The 20,331-nt window shown below is 45.0% G+C and overlaps 1 protein-coding gene across 8 annotated transcripts in view; it reads left to right on the top strand.

Moving 5' to 3' along the window:
- The first annotated feature begins 1,729 nt into the window (after window positions 1-1,729).
- BICD1 (BICD cargo adaptor 1) overlaps window positions 1,730-20,331 on the top strand; it is a 1,084,974-nt gene continuing 1,066,372 nt past the window's right edge. For 3 of the 8 annotated variants that reach the window (XM_069628217.1, XM_069628215.1, XM_069628216.1), the window contains exon 1: window positions 1,736-2,580. In XM_069628217.1, the coding sequence (XP_069484318.1) occupies window positions 2,368-2,580 (213 nt within the window). In that variant the 5' untranslated portion in view covers window positions 1,736-2,367. Of the gene's footprint in view, window positions 2,581-20,331 lie in introns of all 8 variants that reach the window. The other 5 variants (XM_069628211.1, XM_069628210.1, XM_069628212.1 and 2 more) reach the window with 4 other exon arrangements.

Genomic DNA, 20,331 nt, shown 5'->3' with positions numbered 1-20,331 from the left:
CATGCAATGAATAAAACTAGAAAAACGTGCTTTCTTTGTCTACTGAGTTCTGATGATCTGTCTCGCCACTCAAGATCCAGGCGCAATATTAGCAAAGAGGAGATGAACACCCCAGTCAAGAAGTTGTGTTGCTCATTTACATGGGATCGGATACTGTTGGTAAGAATATTCTATTTTCCACTCTTACAAAATGACAAATTATGGGACTCTTTGGGGAAAAATGTTTACCGTGTCTACTGTAGATCAAGGTTGGGAAACAGTATGTCTGCGGCCTTGCAGTTCGGCTTGGAAAGGAGAATTGGCGTGCCTGTCATGTGCAGAGCGCGTTCTCGTGAGTAAAAGACATGTGGCTCTGCAGTGTGGTTTTCACGTTCTGATCCCGTTTGTGTGTACTATCCTACAAACAATAGGGGCTCTGCCAAGGCTAACACAAGGGCACATTAAGTGGCGTTTTTGCGATGAGCATGTCGGGTATGGATCCTCCAATGATTAGTCATTCCCTCTTGAAGGGTTATTGACTTTTCTTGCTATCCAGTTGCAGTGAGATCATATTTGTGTTCTGGGAACATTGCAACAGGCACCTGGTCTCTCTGCAGCCAATCGGGATCAGGCAAACATCCATTGTCTTCATCATTAGGTCAGAAGCGCTACTGTATCCTTGCACATATGCGAGCGAAGTCAAAAAAGCCACATTTTAACTAAAGGCATCGGACGTATAAGGCATTATACGGAATGTCCAGGATGGAGGCACATTGTGACATGTAATCAGTGGCATAACACAGGCATGCTTTTGCCACCCTAGAAAACGGTCTAAGGTCCTGTGACAATTCAATCACCCGACAGCTGTACAGTGCTATGCATAAGTCAGTAATGGGGACCTCAATGGCCCGCGGGGCTGCGATGGCCAATGTTCGATACATGATGTATCTGGCTTCTGATAAGATGCATGTCTTGGGCCTCATCCCTTTTCCCAGTGGGGTCTGAATTTTGGGATAGAATCTTTCACCTTTCCTGGCTTCTTAAAAAAAAATATCAGTGAAGCATTTCAGGAAGTTTATTAGGTTCCCAGGGGCTCATGTCCAGCCAGTGCATGTATCGCTGCCACATAATGTAACCGCCCTTACCTGGATACTCACCCCTCAACCGCCCGCTTCATCTCATACCCCTTACACATAACTGCCTTGCCCTTGCCAAGCCCGAGGGCCCTTCTTTCTTCTCCCTCCCCTCTGCATTTTTATGCACCTCCCCAGACTATCGCCTGTCCCTCCCCTTGCACTTCTGGTTACTATACTTGCATGTTCAGAACGTCACAAGGCCCAGTAGGGCCGTTATTGTTGTTTACCTCCCCTGCCTGCCCCCCCCCCCCCTTTGTCTTGTGGCACCTGTAAACATCCTTATGCTGTATAGTGCGTCTTATAAATAATCAGTAAATAAAATATATGCTCACAAATATATAAAATAGAGCCACATGGTGGAGGAGTCTAAAGATGGGCAAGTACAACTCCCAGAATGTATAGTTTGTTAAATCAAATCCCAGGACTGGAAAAGAAATGGCTTGGACAATGGGAGGTGTTGGGGGGGAGGGGGTGCATGGCCATCTGACTATTGATGTATCATGCACATTCTGTGCAGAAATGTTGCCCATAAAAATACACGCAGAGCCTACAAAAGGCAGCAATGATCCCACTCGTCCCAGTGCTGCACAAATCAGCGAGGCTGAGTGAGGGGAAAGGCGTGGCGTCTGGGTACCACATGCATCTTTCCAGAGCACAACACCGTGGCACCACCCATCGCCGTGATAGGGCTGGAGGATGCAGCCGGCGAGCAGCGAGGAGGGGCCGGGCTTTTCTCTCGGGGGAAGCAGCTGAGCGGCATCAGGACAGGACCCTTGCGTGGTGTGTATCGTTGGTGGGGGTCCCTGCACGGGCCGCGAGAGCGCGGTGCGGCGTGTGGGACGGGGAGGCATGCGTCCTCCTCGCGGGGGTGATGTTGTGGCTGTCCATTCGCTGGCAGACTGCAGCATCCCGAGGCTGCAGCAGGGGGAGAGCAGGTGGAGAGTGCACAACCGCAGTGACGCGGCCCTGGAGACGGAGATGGCGAACGCCTGCCTTTGAGTAAGGAGAAAAGGCAGAGCGAGCCCTCCCCCGCCCCCCAGATGCCGAGCCCCCGAACTACTGACCGGCAGAAGCAGGCAATGGCAGGGTGACTGCCCCCCGTCTTTTCCCCCCACACCGCATCACCGTGCGTGAGGAGGAGCGTGTGCATCTCCTGTTCACCGTGGTCGCCGCGGGCGGAGAGGCAGTATCCAAGCTGGGAAGGCGCCCGCCGGCCGCCCCCCACCCCTCCATCACCCCGCCGCAGGGGGCCATGGCCGCGGAGGAGATCCTGCAGACGGCCGAGCACTACAAGGCGGAGATCGAGCGGCTGACCAGGGAGCTGACGGAGACCACCCACGAGAAGATCCAGGCGGCCGAGTACGGGCTGGTGGTGCTGGAGGAGAAGCTGACCCTCAAGCAGCAGTACGACGAGCTGGAGGCCGAGTACGACGGCCTGAAGCAGGAGCTGGAGCAGCTCAAGGAGGTGAGTGCGTGCGCACGCCCTGCGCGGGCCTCTGCGTGAGCAACGCGCGCTGAGAGCGCCTCACGGGGGCCCGGAACTAGGGGGGACTTCCTGGCACTCCCACAATGTGCGGGGCCGGAGGCCGAGTAGCGCAGCGCCCAGCGCCAGCACAGGCATTCCAGCGCCAGTACCTCGGGGAGAGCTGGGGAGGGGCTGCTGGGAGGAAGTAGCTCGGGTCCCGAATCCATTATCAGCACTGGGCACGCAGGCCAGGGCTGCTTCTACCTACATACTATACTACATTGATGTGTATTCAATCACCATGTCCACTGCCTGTTCACATGGTCTCTCTGTATAAATATAACCTGGGCATTTTTTCCATCTTTGTACCATGACACTTGCCCATTCTCTTTGCCCCTTTCTTCTCCCACCCATTAAGGTGAAGGAGACATGTCTTCTTTTTGACAAAAAGGCTGCAGATTTATTTTCACAACATAATTTCAAAACACTGCAAACAATTTTGTGAAAATATTCCAAAGGTGCAGCGACTGCTGCGTGTCCAAAAATCTGCTTCCCCCTTTTCCGAACCAAGTCCACAGTAGGCCAAACTCCCCCAACCCTTCTTGGCTGAGCCCCGCCTGCCCCTGCAGGTGTTCCTGGGTTGTAAGGGGTGCCATTTATTCGAGGGAAGCTGACCCTCATTGCTACCACCGGACGCCCCCGCCGCTTAGGCCCCCAAGAGGCGCTGGTCCCAAGAAGATCGAAGCCCCTTCTGGTTTTCCCATGGCTCATTCGGAGTCTCTATCTTGCCACTGGTCAATCACCATGTACACTACCTGTTTACGTGGTCTGTCTGTATTGATCTATCTGAGGGTCCTACATGCTCTCCGTTTTGCAGTGACAGATTCTGGAAACTGTGCTTTCTAGTAACATATACACACAGCCATTACAGAATCCTTCTCTACACGCATTGAGTACTCGTGTGGCTACACTGTTTTTACCTAAATGCATGACGAGCAGAAGGGCATCCGACAGGCACTACGCATGTTTTAATTGCTAAAAACAAAGATTGCATTTTCCTGATTTGCAATTGGTGCAGGTTCTACTGCGTTCATCTAGATTGGGGCATTTACATAGTGTTACGCCAGGCATGTTAACTGCTGATTAAAAAGTTTGTTTTGGGCCCACCAGGGCCTGGATACTTTGCCCTTAACGAGCACGTTTTAGTCTTTAGTCCACGTGCAGAGGCCCTCCCCCTAACGCGCAAAACACGGGCCCATTGTGGGTGACGTCACCCATTACCTACCATGGCTGCTGCTTTGTAAGCATAAGGCCATTAAAAGTCATGTCAGCCCAGCATCACTGGGCCCAGTTAGCCTAACTCCACATGCCCACCCCTGATTCACACACCCCACCTCCATGTTCTCTTCTTTGCCCTTGCTTACTTAGTGCTTTTGTTATTTCGATGTTTGGCCATTATTAATTCATGAAATATTCTCCTCTGCACCATGTCTGCCAGGGAGGTTGTTCCATGCAGTCACACCCTTTCTGTGAAACCTTATTTTCTAATATTGCTCCCGATACACTCCCGCCCCGCCTCATGTCACGGCCGACATGTTCAGTTGAAAGACTCTGAGCTCTTGTACTGTCTTTATTTCGTTTAATAATTTGATATAGCCTCTATGTGCTCATCCAGTGTGAACCTATTTACAGTGGTTAGTCCTTAATCACAGAGCTCCACCGTTAAGCCGTTGCCCATTTTGGTGGTCTGTCTAGGACCCGCCTCCTGTGCTTGATTCACACGTGACCTACAGAACAAGGTACAATACTCGGATGAGGCCTCATCAACAATATGTAGAATTTGTCAGGTTCCATTAGTGTCTTAATTATTTATGAAAAAGCAACAAGATGGCGTCCAGTCCCTCTAGACAGGGACCAGGCCCTACCAATCGTACAGAGGATCCTTCAAAATTACGTGTCTACTGTCCTATGAGGGGGCTGCTATCCAAAGTTATCCTGAGCTATTCAAAGCTATCCAAAGGGTACCATGTTGGGTGAGGTGTACTTGCTATCCAATGTTATCCAAAACTATCAGAGAAGTACGGTGGTATTTGAGGTGTATCTGCTATCTGAGGTTATACGAAGCTATCAAAAGAGTACCGTGGCTTGTGAGGTGTACCTGCTGTCCAATGTTATCCAAACCTATCAGAGAAATACGGTGGTATTTGAGGTGTATCTGCTATCTGATGTTATCCGAAGCTATCCAAGGACTACTGTGGTTTCTGGTTTGTACTTGCTGTCCGAGGCATTGCCTCCAGTTCTCAGCTCTGGTGCCCTAACGTCGAGCCTGTGTGGTTAACGCTGAGGTGACCACAAGGTGACCTGACAGCAAGCCCCGTAACAAATACATATGCAAATTAATGAAATACAATATGTAGAGGTCTGGGTGCATGACTTGGTAAGAAGTCAAGGTGATGTCAAGGTCAGCTTTTCTTTTAGGCCTATGGAGTCTGTGGTCAAAAGGTATCACCAGGCGTTCCACTAGGCATGCAGTGTAGGACATCAAGGCAGGGGAATAACATATATTTTTTAGCTGATGATAGACACAAGAAGGTGGCACCTGGCGCAGGGCACCCAGATGGCTCCCTCTCCCAAGCCCATGCCTTTTGCAGCCGTAGGCATGCACTGAGCCTACTTCTACACACTAAAACACACCTGCAATGTATAAACAGCAAATATCGTGGAAATCAATTTTTCTGAAAATCCCATTGCAAGGTAGCCAGGACTCCCATTTTTTTCTCCTCTGAATTGTAGCCTTCATTTGTCTACGGCAGAGCAGATTGGCCAGAAGCACTTCATAGCAGTGATGTGTACACTTTTAGGCACATACTGGAAAAGTCATGCCACCGTGATCTGGAGACATCTGGTCATCTAATCCTGGAAAGTGTCTTTCTTTCCATTTAGTTTATTTGTTACTGTAATGCAAAAGGCATGCTAGTAGCATACCCTGTATGATGAACACACAGGTACTCAGATTCCTTGTGAAGCATCTGTATGAACTTTAAAAAAAAATAGGTTGTTGCTGCATTGAAATAAGATAATTATGAAGCACAACAAAATTCATAGATTAGAGGGTCTTGCGCCAGGTGCACACCTTCTTCCTGGGATCTAGTCAATCCATCAAAAACCATTCCATCGAATGCTATACCATTGAATTAAAAGCATCGAAAAGCATTTCCATTAAAATGCCTTTCCATTAACTACAATTCAATGGTATATTCGAAGCTAGGGTTAGGGTTAGGTTAGGGGTTAGATTTGGGTTAGGGTTGGGGGTTGGGGGAAACCCCTCCAATATGCGAAAAAAATAAAAACGTTACAAGGAGTTGGACAGTGCCGAAATTTCAGCACTGGACAGCTCCATGTAACTTTTTAAAGTTACAAAAAATGCATTGAATTGCTATCTTTTACATGTAAAAGTGCATTTCCATTGAAACCAGTCCATTTATATTTTCAATGGACTGGTTTTGATGGAAAGGCACTTTTACATGTAAAAGATAACCTGTCGATGCTTTGGTAAACAATGCTTTTTTCGATTGGGTGGCATTTGAATGCTTTTCTTTTCGATGAAATGACTAGGAATCCTTCTTCTGTAATGAAAGGAGTACGTCCTTCTTACCTTTCCCAGGCAAGGCAACTAGAGAAGGATACACAAGGCCATGGCCCTCATATTCTGTATCCTTCAGCGGTAGATCACATTGGTTTTACCATCCCCTTATGGGACCCAGTTTGGTATCCAAGGTGAGCCAACATTCCTTAGATATGGGGGCTGCATCTTGGAGCAGTAAGGTTCCACATCTAACTTTACTTTGATTTTGGTTGATAAGTGGATCACGGAGTTTAGGCCGAAACGTTATCCCAAGCCTCGGTCCATAATTATGCCTCCTTTAATGTGTGTTATGTTATGTTAGTGGGGTTTGTACGATGCAAAACTGCTATTTTCATGGTCTCCAGGTGCTCATGTGGATCTGGAAGAGAAGAAGGGGTGAAGGTGAGTGGCTAAGGGGTGAAGGGTGAGTGGCTTAGCGGCTAACTACCAGGCTTTGTGCCCCACTTTTGGTGCCGGTAGAGCCAGCAGCAAGTGGGTTCTGTACAGCTTCTGTGCTGGTGAGTTCTACCTGTGATTTGTGGTGTTTCACTGTAGTGTTGTGTTTCCAGAAGGGAGAACAGAGGGGCAGGGGGATCTATGCGCTTTGGGAGGGGTTTGGAAGTTGGTTGGAGAGTTGGAGAGAGGTAGAGGTGTGACTGAGTTGTGATTGGGTAAAGTATTCATTTTAGCCGTGATTTAATGTTGGCATGTTGGTTAGAGTGTGTTGAGTGAGGTATTTGAAAAGTGAGATAGTTAATCAGTTAGATTCTTTGGACAGATGTGCTGGAACATATTTTGTTGGTGGGCTTTACGCTGTCTTGTAAGTTTGTTTCTGGTTGTATCTTCACTCCACATATGAATCTTGTGTTCTCTGGTGGTGGTGGCTTGGAGGAAAAAATGTGCTAGCTTGGGAAGGCTAGCCCAGTTTTGTGATGTTCCTTTGTTTTGAAGGTTTGTTGTGTTGTTCCTTGTGTTTTGGGCATTTTGCATCATTTGTTGAAGACGATGTCAGGTCATGTCATGTTGTGTTGTTCCTTATCAGGGATTTTTAGTCATGGGCCTCATTATGACCCAGGCGGTAAGGGGTTAACGGCGCCGTAAAAGGTGCTGGTGCCGTTAACCCCTTACCACCTAATTACAAGGTCCCTTTGCGGGTCCCTACCTTAACGGCTGATTTTTACCAGCCGTTAAGGATTGGACCGGCAAAGGGACCTTGGAGGTAATTACGGTACCGCAATTTGCAGTACCGTAACTACCGCCTTCCCCATTTCCATTGAGCCCTATGGGGGCAAACATGGGAATGGGGAAGGGCCAATGGTGAATGGGGAATTACCGCCCGCCAACCTTGGAATGGGGCGGTGATTCCCCAATTCACCATGGCGAAATCAGTAAAATACCGGCAGCAACCATGGCGCTACTAGCGCCATGGTTACCGCCTGGGTCGTAATGAATTGTGTTCATTTTGATATGTCATTCATTGAAAAAGGTGTCAGGTGTACAGTGGAGGCATCATTCCAGAATAGGACTGCAAGACTTATCCTTGGCCTCAAGCCCAGGGACTGTATCTCCCAAGCCTTAACATCTCTCCAATGGCTCTCGGTTGCTGCTAGGATCCAATTTAAATCCCTCTGCATTATCTATAAGGCTGTCTGGGGCCCGGGACCACGCTATCTGGAACTCGCTCTCCCCAAATACTCTATTTCAGACCCCTCCATTCCTCTGGTCCAACTCTCTGCTTGTCAAGCGCTTCTCTAAGCAGAGATCGGGTGGCCGTTCTCTTTCCTCGGCTGGATCCCTCCTCTGGAATAGCCTCCCTCTTTCGCTACGTCTTGAGCCGGATGTCCTCAAGTTCCGCAAGCATCTGAAGACTTACTTTTTCTCGGATCTCCTCAAGTTCCACAAGCATCTGAAGCCTTTCCCTTTCTTTTTCTCCTCCTCCTTGCCCCTTTCCCTCCCATGCTAAACCCCACAGTCACTGAGTTTGGGGCCTAGGCACTTAAGAAGAATCCTACTGGTCCTGGCCTTCTATCCATTCGACTACAGCATCCAACCTCACCTTGCACTTGCCTTTTGGGCCTGCACTGGCCTGTGGTGTTTCTCATATCTACACTTACTGTCCCCACTCTTACCAGGTGATCTCTGCCACACACTTACCTGTCATCTTGCAGCTGGCTCTCTGGCACTTATCCCTCTGCTGGGCCCTCTAGCACTTACCCCGTCCTGTATCCCCCTCTCTCGCTCCACTTGCATGCTCCAAATATCACTAGGCCTAGTAGGACCGCTGTTGTAATTCGCTTTTCATTGCCATTTTATTCACTGTCTTGTATTGTTAGCTTGTTCCCTTTCCTTTTGCTTTGTGGGATGTTTGAAACACAATTCTTGCTGTATAAGCGCTTTACAAATGCCTGATAAAATAAAAAAAATGGTGGCAGCCTGGTGTAGTTTGGTTTCTATTTTAGGGTTCTGTCTAGATCTCTATGCTGCTGCATTGAATGACCAGCTTTGTAACAGTTTCTGCAGTGTCAGATGGTCTTCTGTTGCTGTATTTCTTTTGAGAATGAGTTGCATAGTTTTGATCTGAGGCTAGTCAGGGCAGTACATCCATACTTTTTCTTCTCATAGTGCTTTGATACTAGAGATATGTTGCTGCTTGACTTCAATGTCCTTCATGCATAGTATGAGCTGATTTTTGATTGGAGGAATTCTTCTTCATTTCCATGCAGTGCTCTGTGAGTGAATGAGATTGCTTTGAAGTGGACAATTTTCTTCACTGGTAACCTGTGTTGCCTTCTGAAGCCCACCTCGGCAATACAACCTCTATCAGAAAATGTTTGTTATGGTTATTCTAGATTTTGGTAAGACAAATGTAACGTTTTTATTATCACTATAGTATATACTCAAAGTGAGTATTAGAAATTAACATTTTACAGTTTTAACGAAAGACTCTTTACATTGTTAGTACAATGACATCATTTGTTTTTTAATAGCTTCTTTTGCAGAGAATTCACAACATTGACTCTCCAAAATGTCAGTCCTGTATAGAAAGGATCACATTCAGATTAAAAACAAAGATGTGTTTTTTATGAGCACCAAGGCAATGGGTCTCGTTTAGAGCCTGCCGGTCCGGAAACAACAGTGGCGGTAAACCCGCCGCCACTGTTGTTTCCGGACCGGCAGATTACGAGTTCTGCCTGGCGGGAGGTGACACTCCCGCCAGGTCTGACCTGGTGGGAGTAACGCCACCCACCTGCAGAAGGAAATGGAAACACTGGCTCCGTTATAGACGGGACCAGTGTCTCCATGGTCCCCATCCCCATGGAGTCCTAAGGAGCTCCACGGGAATGGGGATTTACAGAATTCCGCCTCCGGAATTACTGGGTCACCAAGGTTGTATGCCCCGGTGATTCCGGCAATCACGGAGGTGGTAATTAATTCCAAGTCCGGCAGCAACCTGTCGTTTTTTCCAGCTTGGTTACCGCCAGACTTGGAATGAGGCCTAATGTTTAATTTTGTGTGCTGGCTACTGATTGGTTGGTAGTGCTGCTGAAACTATTAGATTTGTTACAGTACGCGCAAGCACTAATAAGTAACAAAATATAGAAAACACAATTGAAGACCTCTGGCCCCTGATACGTTCTGTCATAACCTCAGCAACACCCACAAAGCCTATACATGCCCAGTGACCTCTCACAGTATGGAGAATACTGCCTCATTTTGGTGGCTATTCCTGCAAGATAAACCTGATGATAATGCTTTCATCCAAATATCAGGTCTGTCACCACCTCGTGGGATACCTCTGTCACTGCTGCGCCATTTCTACCTTTAACCATAACCCCCCCACCCCGGCTTCTAGATATCTGTGTGTTTTCTCTGGTTACACTGCTGTCAGCAATGGCTCTGGTGGCTCTGGAAAAACATTTCACCCAACTATGTGAGTTTCACCCACAGAGGGAGATTGAGACGTAGACTCCGACTGAGAGAGTGGGAGAGACATTGACACAAAAGAAGAGCAGAGAGAGAGAGAGCGCCCGAGACAGAAAGAGAAAGAGAGAAAGCTAGATTTGAGACTTCTAAGTGCTATAATTCAAACAAAGTAGAGTATCTGAGACAGACTTTCAAAATTGCATGGTAACATTTATTTTATCTATATCATACACTTAAGCGGACTTCAGGCTCATCCACGACCAGTATTTCATGGGGAGTGGAGAAGTGAAGTGCCTAAATAGTACACAGCATCTCATTTTATAAAAAAAATGAAACCTGCATTAGCATAGGTTATTTGTTATTCATTTGCAAAAGATAATAACACAAATATGTTCAGACTACATGCACAATGACACCCTAATCCCCAGAATGCAGACCAAATTGCATATTCAACAGATGTTATTGTTATGTCAAGTGTCTCCACTTTGCTTTTGGCTTTAATCACAAGCTCTTTCTGCCAGTTCACGGATGGTGACTTATGTTTGAGGCCTTAAACACAGGATCCACTTGCCCTCCGTTCCAACAATGGTCACCCTCTTTGCACAACTTTTAAAAGATGCCTTTAGTGCATTTAACAAAGTGCAAGGGCTGAACATTATGACTCAATGTGTAACTAACCTCTGCTTAGTGCAGTCAATATTTACATAGCATTTAGTTAAGAGAACGGAACCATTTTGGAACAGCCTTTCTTACTTAGCGGAATAGGAGGACCTGTCCTTAATGTCATTTAACCTAGGTTTATCAGTGAAGGCCAGGCGGCTGAAACATGCCCTCTACACAGACCCAGCCTTTTCTTGTAATGACTGACTGAGGAAGCCATGAACACATTTTCATTTTGTTTTTACTTCATGACTGACAAATGCGACCGCATTTTGAATATTACTAAAATAACATAATTTTGATTGCAAAAAAGAGATTAGCTTAGGGCTAAGAAAGATGCATATTATTATATATTCTAACAAACCCTCCTTTTAGCCTAAGCTAAGTCCGTTTCGCCCAAATCGGTTAGACTTTCAATATCGATCTCGATTAAGTTCTGAATTTGCATTTCTTCCATCATCATAGTATTAATTCTATGACTAGCCCTGGTGAGGGGCTTAATTCTTTTTTCTACCCTAACACAACTCTGGGACATAAAGGAACAACACACATGACTACACTGAAGACAACAACAGCAACCTAACATTAACCCAAAGAAAACTAACAATATAGACAGTCATTTCCATCCACAATCCTTTAGCAAACTCCAAAACCATTGGGATCAACTCTTTTCCTGTCCAACATCATAATGCACTGCGTCTCCCAATACATGTAATCGATTAATAGCATTTAGCACTATCAGGCATATAAGTACAGCAAGAGGAGTCCACTAATTTACAAACCCCTCCTTTCGCAGCTATGAGAATGTCCAACACCATCCTATTTTGAAGTGCCACCAATCTAATAACGTTCTGTTGAGTTGATAAATTCACAAATATATGTGCAGTCTCTTTCAACATACTTTCTATCACTCTACTTAGCCTACAAATGCTTCTGAAGTTAAGAGCAACCCCTAACAATGGTATTATTCCATTCCCAAAATCTGCTGCTACCTGGACATCAGTATCAGTCTGGTCCACTTCTCTTTCCCTCTCTGTAGTTTTACATGCTGGTATATATTATCTGTAGAGGCCACATAATCTCCAGGAAATATATTAGCCAAATAACATATGCCTGTCCAACCCTTCTTCAACCCCTTACATACTTTCCCGTCCTCACAAACATAATACCAATTCCCATAAGGAAGGATGAATTTAGTATAATTGGTATAGTCAACAATAGTATCAAAGGATTGCATATTATATTTATCCCTTCCTATAGCAAACAGAGGGTCTCGTATCCTATGAGTTACCTCCAATAAAGGATATGCAACGTTCATGTAAGAGGTATAGGATCTCCATGGAGGTCAGGCACCAAGTTAAGACTTGAATTATTGCTATTAAGGGTGTATTAAATATTTCAGGGTTTTTATTGGTAGTGTTAAGCATTATCCTTCCAGGAGGAGTGTGTGCTCTATCCCAATAATTTATCAACCTATGAGACAATTAAAGTACAGCACACAATATTGATCTATTAACCGGTACTGCATAATAGAGCATCCCTACGCCATCTCCACTCTGTGAACAAAGCCCACAATTTGTTCTATCAGTAGCTTTTTGAACTTTATCCAAAACCTATACATATGATTTATTACGGTAACCATATCTTTGGAACACATCCGAGGGGTGATGAGTATGGGTTAAGACATGAGGGGTTAAAGGGAGCTCTGTGGTAGCTTCAGTGTCATTGGGAAGAAGTGTCTTCAAGAGATGCACAGAATCATGTTCAAGGAACCAGAAAAAGGCAGAAAGCCCTACCACTAAAATAGTACAAAATGTCAATATTGCTATTCGATCTTCATTTGTCCATAGTTTTTGTGAGCGAGAAGGTAAAGTCACTTCATTGTTTTTCATTCAAATTTGATCACCAAATGGATACAACTCCATAATGCAGGTTTTTTTCAGTCCTTAGCTACCGCATTGTCACCTGGTGTGTACAGGGATCAGGACACCCTGATTTCACATAGGTGCAAGGCTGACCCCAATATCAACCCTGCACTTGTAGATTTCCAGTGGACACAGACTGACATCAGTACCAGATCTGCACTTTGTAGGTTTACAGTGGGCACAGACTGACATCAGTAGCAGATCTGCACTTTGTATGTTTTCAGTGGGCACTCCTATTCCTTCATGGTTCTTAGATAATATCTGGTAACTTCTGGGATAGTATGATCTTAGAACAAGATAGGTGTCTGTATTGAAGACTTTATCTCCGATATTGAAAAACTCACAGGGGTGCAAGAATCATTAATTTCAAACGAAGGAGGATGATATCCATCAGAGGGGGAAGGCAAAGGAACCAATTTGATGTGAGCAGCATGGATCCAGTGCCTTTTCCCCTCTACTGGACTGCAGTTTGGGTGGTCAACAACACCTAGTATGGTCCTAGCCAATGTGACTCCAGTGCAGTGCTTCGTTGAAAGTTTTTGACCATCATCAGATGGCCAGGCTTCACCCGATGTCCTTCTTGCTAATTTTTGTCTGGCAAACTATCCTTCAGCTGCTGGTGTTTACAATAATCGACAAGCAGTGGGTTCTCAATGTCTTTCAATGATGATCGTAGTCTAGGAGCACCCCAATTATTAGCTGGTCTGCCCATAACAAATACATAAGGGGATAGCCCTGATTTGGACACAACTTTAGTCTTCATAGAGGGATATGCTAAAGGTACAGCATCTGGCCGTTTAAGTCCTGTGTGCACACATATTTGAGCTATTTTTTTTTTATTCCATTGTGATACCCAATTATCCCCGCACTTTGAGGAGGGTTGGCTGTGTGAAATTGCTTTTTGATCTGCCATCCATTACACACATTTCATATTACCTCGGCAATAAAGTGGGGGCCATTATGAGACCAGATTACCCTGGGTAATCCAAACCTGCAGAAATATTCATTCAAAATGACTTTCGCAGTGGAAATGGCTGTGTTGTCTTGCAAGGGAAAAGCCTCTACCCATTTGCTAAAGGCACAGATCACTACTAGCACACATTTCAAATGATTTCATCTTTCTAATTCAATGAAGTCAAAATGCAGAACTTCAAATGGCAAGGTAGGGGGATCAAAATGTCCTGGGGAGACCGTAGTCCCTCGTGCTATGTTTTGTCCTAGGCATATTATACAATTTGTAAACACATTCTCAGCTGTTGCGGTAATCAATGAATTACACCAAACATTTTCCAATTGTTTACAAATAGCTTTTGCATGTATGTGGGCTGGTCATGGGTCATACGCACAGCCAGAGCTACAAAGGCATTTGGTAACATCCACTGTGTTTTAGACCCTGTGACCCAACACCACTCTTCATCCTGTATAGCAAAACTGTTTTCCCACCCCCTTATTTCCTCTTCAGTGGCCATTGCTCATATCTCTTTAATGCTAACAGAGGTTTCCTCCATACATTCTAAATCCTGAGCCCTTCTAATATTCCCAGCATTATACATCCCAGAGGTACAATCTAACGCTCTTTGCTTAGTTATGGAGTCAGCAAAATCATTTCATTTATGAATTTCAGTAATTTTTTCTGACTATTTCTAGTTTCTTTGGTAGCGTTGGAGATAACAGTCGTAATGTTAAGGAACCAAACTGTATCTCCGTTCCATGTGAAGTCAAAAATACCCTTTCCGCTCATAGTTTTCTGAAATGATGTGCTACTCCGAAAGCATACTGTCAATGAAAATATTTACAGAAAGGTTTTCTGATAATTCACAAGCACGAGTGAAAGCTATGATTTCTCCTGCTTGAGCTGAATTAAAGGGTTTTCGTTTAGTCTCTACTACAGTTTTTAAAGTAGTAACCGCATAAGCCACAGTTGTAGTTCCATTGGGCATTTTAAACCATGATCCATCACAATATAATTCTCCTTCCGTCTGCGGAAGGGGGGTATCTCGCAAAGTAAATTCTGCCCTTGGTGTCTTCTTTAGTTGTAAAGATACAATTATGGTCGGCTGCCTCATTGTACCCGCTACCCTGATTTGGTATGGGTAGTAGCTCAGCAGGGTTGAGTGTGTTGCAGCGCTTAATTTTGATATGTGGTGCAAACAATATAAATTAATATCTGGTAAATCGGTGTCACAACGCGACCCTGGACACTGTGGAAAAGATGGAGGCTAGTTTAGGCTCCTTGCGGTCCTTACCGTTCTAGTCTTTTTTGGTCCTTTTCCTTTAAAAGGCAGCCACGCCCACAACGCTGTGCGTTGCAACTCGCATTGTCAGCCTTTCGCTCACTTCGCCTGCAGTGCCGCTCCTTGAGCTTGGTCCTTTGATACTTCTTTTCAAGTACTCAGCCCACTTAGGCTTTCCCTGTTTCTAGGCTCTTTCCTTCTGTACGGGTTCCCGTACATAAGGCTGTCCTTTGCTCCCGCTCGCCCTCTCCCTTCCTTGCCCGATCCCGCTTCTGTTCGCTCTCTCAGTCTCCTCTCTCTGTCTCTCGCTCTCCGGTGTTGTCTCTCTCTCTCTCTCTCTCTGGCGCTTGTTCGCTCGCCTTTGCTCCCGCACGCTCTCTCCCTTCCTTGCCCGATCCCGCTTCTGTTCGCTCTCTCATTCTCCTCTCTCTCTCTCTCTCTCTCTCGCTCTCCGGTGTTGTCTCTCTCTCTCTCTCTCTCTGGCGCTTGTTCGCTCGCCTTTGCTCCCGCACGCTCTCTCCCTTCCTTGCCCGATCCCGCTTCTGTTCGCTCTCTCATTCCCCTCTCTCTCTCTCGCTCTCCGGTGCCAGCTCTCTCTCTCTCTCCCTGGCGCTTGCTCACCCGCCTTTGCGCCCGCTCGCTCTCTCCCTTCCTTGCTCGATCCTGCGCCTGTTCGCTCTCTCATTCTCCACTCTCTCACTCTTACCTGCAGTATAGACTTACCTTCCTTGCTGACAGCTCTTGTGCAGCCTCCGCTTTGCCCTCCTTGGATCGCAGTGGACTCTCGCCCTATCCTTCTCGACACCAGTCTACCTCGTCTGGAAATACTTGGATTCAAGTACGGTTACCGTATACAAGTCACCAGCCTCTTCCACTTCTGACACACTCCCTGCCAGCAAGGGCTCGCCATCTACAGGGTATTTTCTGCCGTCACTGGCTTTTTCCCTGGTGTTACGGGACTGGCTCCCCTGGGTCCACCCGACAGCTTGTTCCTACCACTGTCAGGGTGGCCTTTGTCCCTATCTCTACGAGCACAAGAAGGAAAAGAAGGAAAGGAAGAGCACTAAGGCAGACGAAGAACCGCAGGAGATCAAGAAGGAGGGGAGAAGAAGACCAAAGACATCAACCCAGGAGGATTCCTCTAAGGAGTCAGGTGAGGAGCATTCGAGGGTGGTAGCTTCCGATTCTGACAGTCAGGCCGTATTCATATATTGGGTGTGAGTCCTATTTAAAAGTACATCGACCGAGTGAGGTACCATCATGGTTAAAAAGTGACCTAAAACCATACCTTCACATTGTTTTATGGACAAAGCTGCAGCTGCTACTGCGCGCAAACATTTAGGCAAAGCACATGCAACAGGGTATAACTTAGAGGAAAAATAGCTGCACTGTCTATTCCTTCCTCTATGTTCCTGTGTCAAAACAGCCAAAGCACATCCATCAACTTCTTGCACAAATAAAACTAATTCCTTATTGTAATACAAAGTCCCTAAAATGGGAGCAGAACAAAGCGATGTGCGCAACCAAACAAATGCCTCTTGATGTTCAACAGCCCATGGCACTGGATTCTGTACATTTTTAGTCGTAAGTTGTATCAAATGTTTGACAATAAGCGAGAAATTAGGTATCCATTACCTACAATAGGAGGCAGCGCCTATAAGTGCTCTAGCTTGTTTTTTTCATTTTTGTCTGTGACATTTTAGAAATTGCTTGTATTCTATCGGGTGCTAGTTTCCTACCTGTCTTAGACAGGAGGTGCCCAAAATATGCTACCTTCTGTCTACAATACTGAAATGTCTTCAAACATGCTTTATGACCATGACGAGCTAGATATGACAATAACAATACAGTTGCATGCTTACAGAGTTCCTCTCTGGGAGCTGCTATAAGGAAATCATCAATATTTTTGAATCAATGTAACAGATTCAGGCAATTTCAAGGAATCCAGCTGTTCCTTAAGTGCCCTAGTGTATATGCTTGGGCTTTCTGTATAACCTTGTGGTATTCTAGTGAAAGTATACGCTCTCCCACCTTGGGACAAAGCAAATAGAAATCTGCTCGCTGGATGTAATGGTACACTAAAAAAAATATTTTTCAAGTTGATTACTGAAAAATAATCTGCAAATGGTGGCATCATGGCAAGAATGTTAGTAGTGTCTGGTAATATTGGAAACTGAGGTACTAGAATCTTATTAATCACTCTTAAATCAATAACAAGATGATATGGTAGACCCATGCCCCCTTTTTTAAAAACAGGTAAAATTGGGCTATTACACACACGTTATTTCTTATACGATCCCTTGTCTTACTAAGTCTGATACAATTGTTTAAAGGGATGAATAACCTTCATGGGATACTTTGTATGGAGGAATACGTGGATAAATTGCTCCCTGTCAAATTTGTATTTTTACTGGGGCAATATCCATAAAACCAACATCATCATCCGATACTGCTCCTAAGGCATCAGGGATGTTATCAAACTCGGATGGCAAAGGTTGTGCTAAAAACAGGTTCATTTTCAACGGATATACTGTAATGTGTACTCCGTCTGGTGTACAATAACTAGGAGCACACAACATTTTCAACAAATTTAACCCTAACACATTTTCTCCACAATGTGTAGTTAATAAGAACAGTATCTCACTGGCTGCTGGTCCTAAAAGGACAGGCACTGCAGCCGATACTTTACTAACTACAGGTGTTCCAGCAAACCCTAATGAAATATTATTGTGCCCACTCAAAGGAATATCGGGAACCTTAGCATGATCTATAGATCTCTTTTGCACCCTTGTGTCTCCTATAAATCGGTGCTCCTGTCTCCCAACTCTCATGAGAACGTAGCGTCCTGACTGATCCACAGGAATGGGGATTGGTTCAATTTTCATTTGAGGGCTGACCTATTCTGAGACATCCCAAGAGAAATCCTCAATATTGTATTGATTAGTGACAAAAGACTTGTTTGGATTATGGAAAACATTGAAGTTAACAGAGACTGTAGTAGTTGCTGCAGGGCTAGTCGCCGGCCCAGGTGGTACCCACCCGTCCCTACCTCCTACCTGTCCTCCCTGACATCCTCTTCCCCTTCTTTGATACATTCCACTTCGCCTATTCAACAAGGCTGGCTACTGTGACCTCCAGTGGCCCCACTGTCTGCAATATGCACACTGATTATGCCCTGGCGATGAAAATGGTACACATGGACGAACACCTCTTACTCTTGAGCCACTAAATGGCCCTCCCCTAGTTCCCTGTTGTACTTGCTGTATTAACACTCTTGTTGTAAAATCCACTTTCTTATTTTCTGCTTTCTCTTCTCCACATTTACTCTGTTTTCATAATATTGAGCCATTTGCAAAATGTCTGCCAAGGTTTTAGTCTGCCAAGCACTCTCTGATTGCATTATAAGAACGCTTATTTCAAGTAACAATTGTCGGACAAATCTACCTACGAATAAGTGTTTCCCCGCCGGCGTAGTCATTTCTTGTCCTGAAAAATCAATAAATTCTTGCTCAAACTTAATAAAATAATCTGTTACCCCTTCAGTTTTATTCTAGACACATGCGGCCACCTTATGCCAATTCATCTTTTTCTTGGGTACCACCCTTTTGAGTTGTGCAACTATCATAGTGGGAAGATTCATAACTGCTGGAGCGGGCCTTTCACCAGTTGTCCTGTTAGCGTCAAGCAGAAAAAGTGTGTCCCATGTTCTCCCCAAAGCCGCATGGTCAGTGATATTTCTAATTGATGTCCAAATATATGATGGTAAAATTACTGAGAATAGAGTTTCCAAATCCCTACTAGTGGAGATAGAGGTATTCAAAATGGCCTCTAATTCTTCATAGGATCCTGTAGGATTTTCCGAATGTCAGGAATTGTTTGTTTTAATGCATTTAATTCTTGCCTAGAAAAGGGTACGTGAACAAATTGGGAATCATATTTAGCGGGCTGCATAATTGGTTTCTCTCGATTATCAAGGACAGGGCCTCATTGAGCATCAAGCGTAGAATTCTGTGGTATATAAGCAGGCGGCACTTCCCACATAGGAAGCTGACAACTAAGTGGTTTTCGTAATTTTAAAAGTGCCGTTAGATGGATGAGTTGCTCTGAGATACTTATCATGAATTCAATATCTATTATTAGTTTCAAGTGTTGTAACTCTGCAGAATTCTCTAACTTGCCTTCCCCATTTTGATAAGTACTACAAATGACTGAAAGAAGGGTGAGAGTGGTGGCCCATCTAAGAGCAGTACGCGTAATTAACTGTAATTCTTCATCTGACACACAGCGATAACAGGTTGTTGGACATATCCAGAAGTATTAGTTTTAGATTCTAATTGCAATCAGGATTTCACTAGTCCCTTTATTTCATCAAATATCTCCCGAAGTCTTTTAACATGTCAAAAGGCATCCTTCTCTGTATGACAAGAGAAGGCAGCTAAATTCAAATCTTGTAATTCCTTAGGAACTGCTAAAGGCAATTTTTGTTCCCACTGGATTCGAAACTCATCACCCAAACATTATAATAAAATGAGTCGCTCAGGACCTTGGGTTGCAAGTACTTCCTCAACCACGTTCTGTCTGAATCCTCTCAATATTAACCGAATAGCCTGCTCCCTCAATTTCCTTTGTTGGGTTGGCATTAAAGTGGCTTGTGTATTCCTGGTAAAAGGCTGTTTCTTTAGTCAACAGGCCATGTATATATTCACGGGGAGGATCTAGGCTGGCATCTGATATGTCATCTTCTATTGAGGGAGGCACATTTTGGGGATCAGGAAGAGTGGGAAGAAGTTTAGGTCCCAGGAGCCCTACTACTAATGGGCTCTGTGGTTGACCATACGGTGGAGGTGGTGCAGAGGGAAGGAGATGTTGACAAGGGTTGTTAAGAATCTGTTCTATTATGGGATTTTGGGTAGTAATAGGTATAATGGGGTAAATTCCTGTTCTTTGTAGCGGACAATCTCTGTCCATCTCTCTAGTATTATGTTGATATTTTTTCTGATCATGAACTAAAGCTTTATCAGCCTGTGACATATGTCTTCGAGCAAATTTCTGTTCGCGTATGAGCTTCTGCGTGACATCCTTGCGCCAGTTGTGGATAACATCAAAGGCGGAGGGTCTAGCCTTATTTTTTAATAATACAGATTCTAAATGCTAAATTATGGATACACCAAAAGAGCAATTTTCTGGCTATCGTAAGCCAGGCGTATTTTTAGTCTGTTTGTGCCATGAGCTGTTAAATAAAATTGCCCCTAACCCGTATTTGACATACATCTTGTATGCCGGGGCACCTTATGGGGGTGCAGGCTCACCAACTTCCAAACAAAGTCTGGACCAACATTTACAAAGTTTACTGGGACCAGGCATCATAAAACTTTCAGATTTT

The sequence above is a fragment of the Ambystoma mexicanum genome, chromosome 12 (genome assembly GCF_040938575.1).
Source record: "Ambystoma mexicanum isolate Mex_15411 chromosome 12, UKY_AmexF1_1, whole genome shotgun sequence".
Lineage (NCBI taxonomy): Eukaryota > Metazoa > Chordata > Amphibia > Caudata > Ambystomatidae > Ambystoma > Ambystoma mexicanum.
This window is presented reverse-complemented; position numbering and strand designations above follow the sequence as displayed.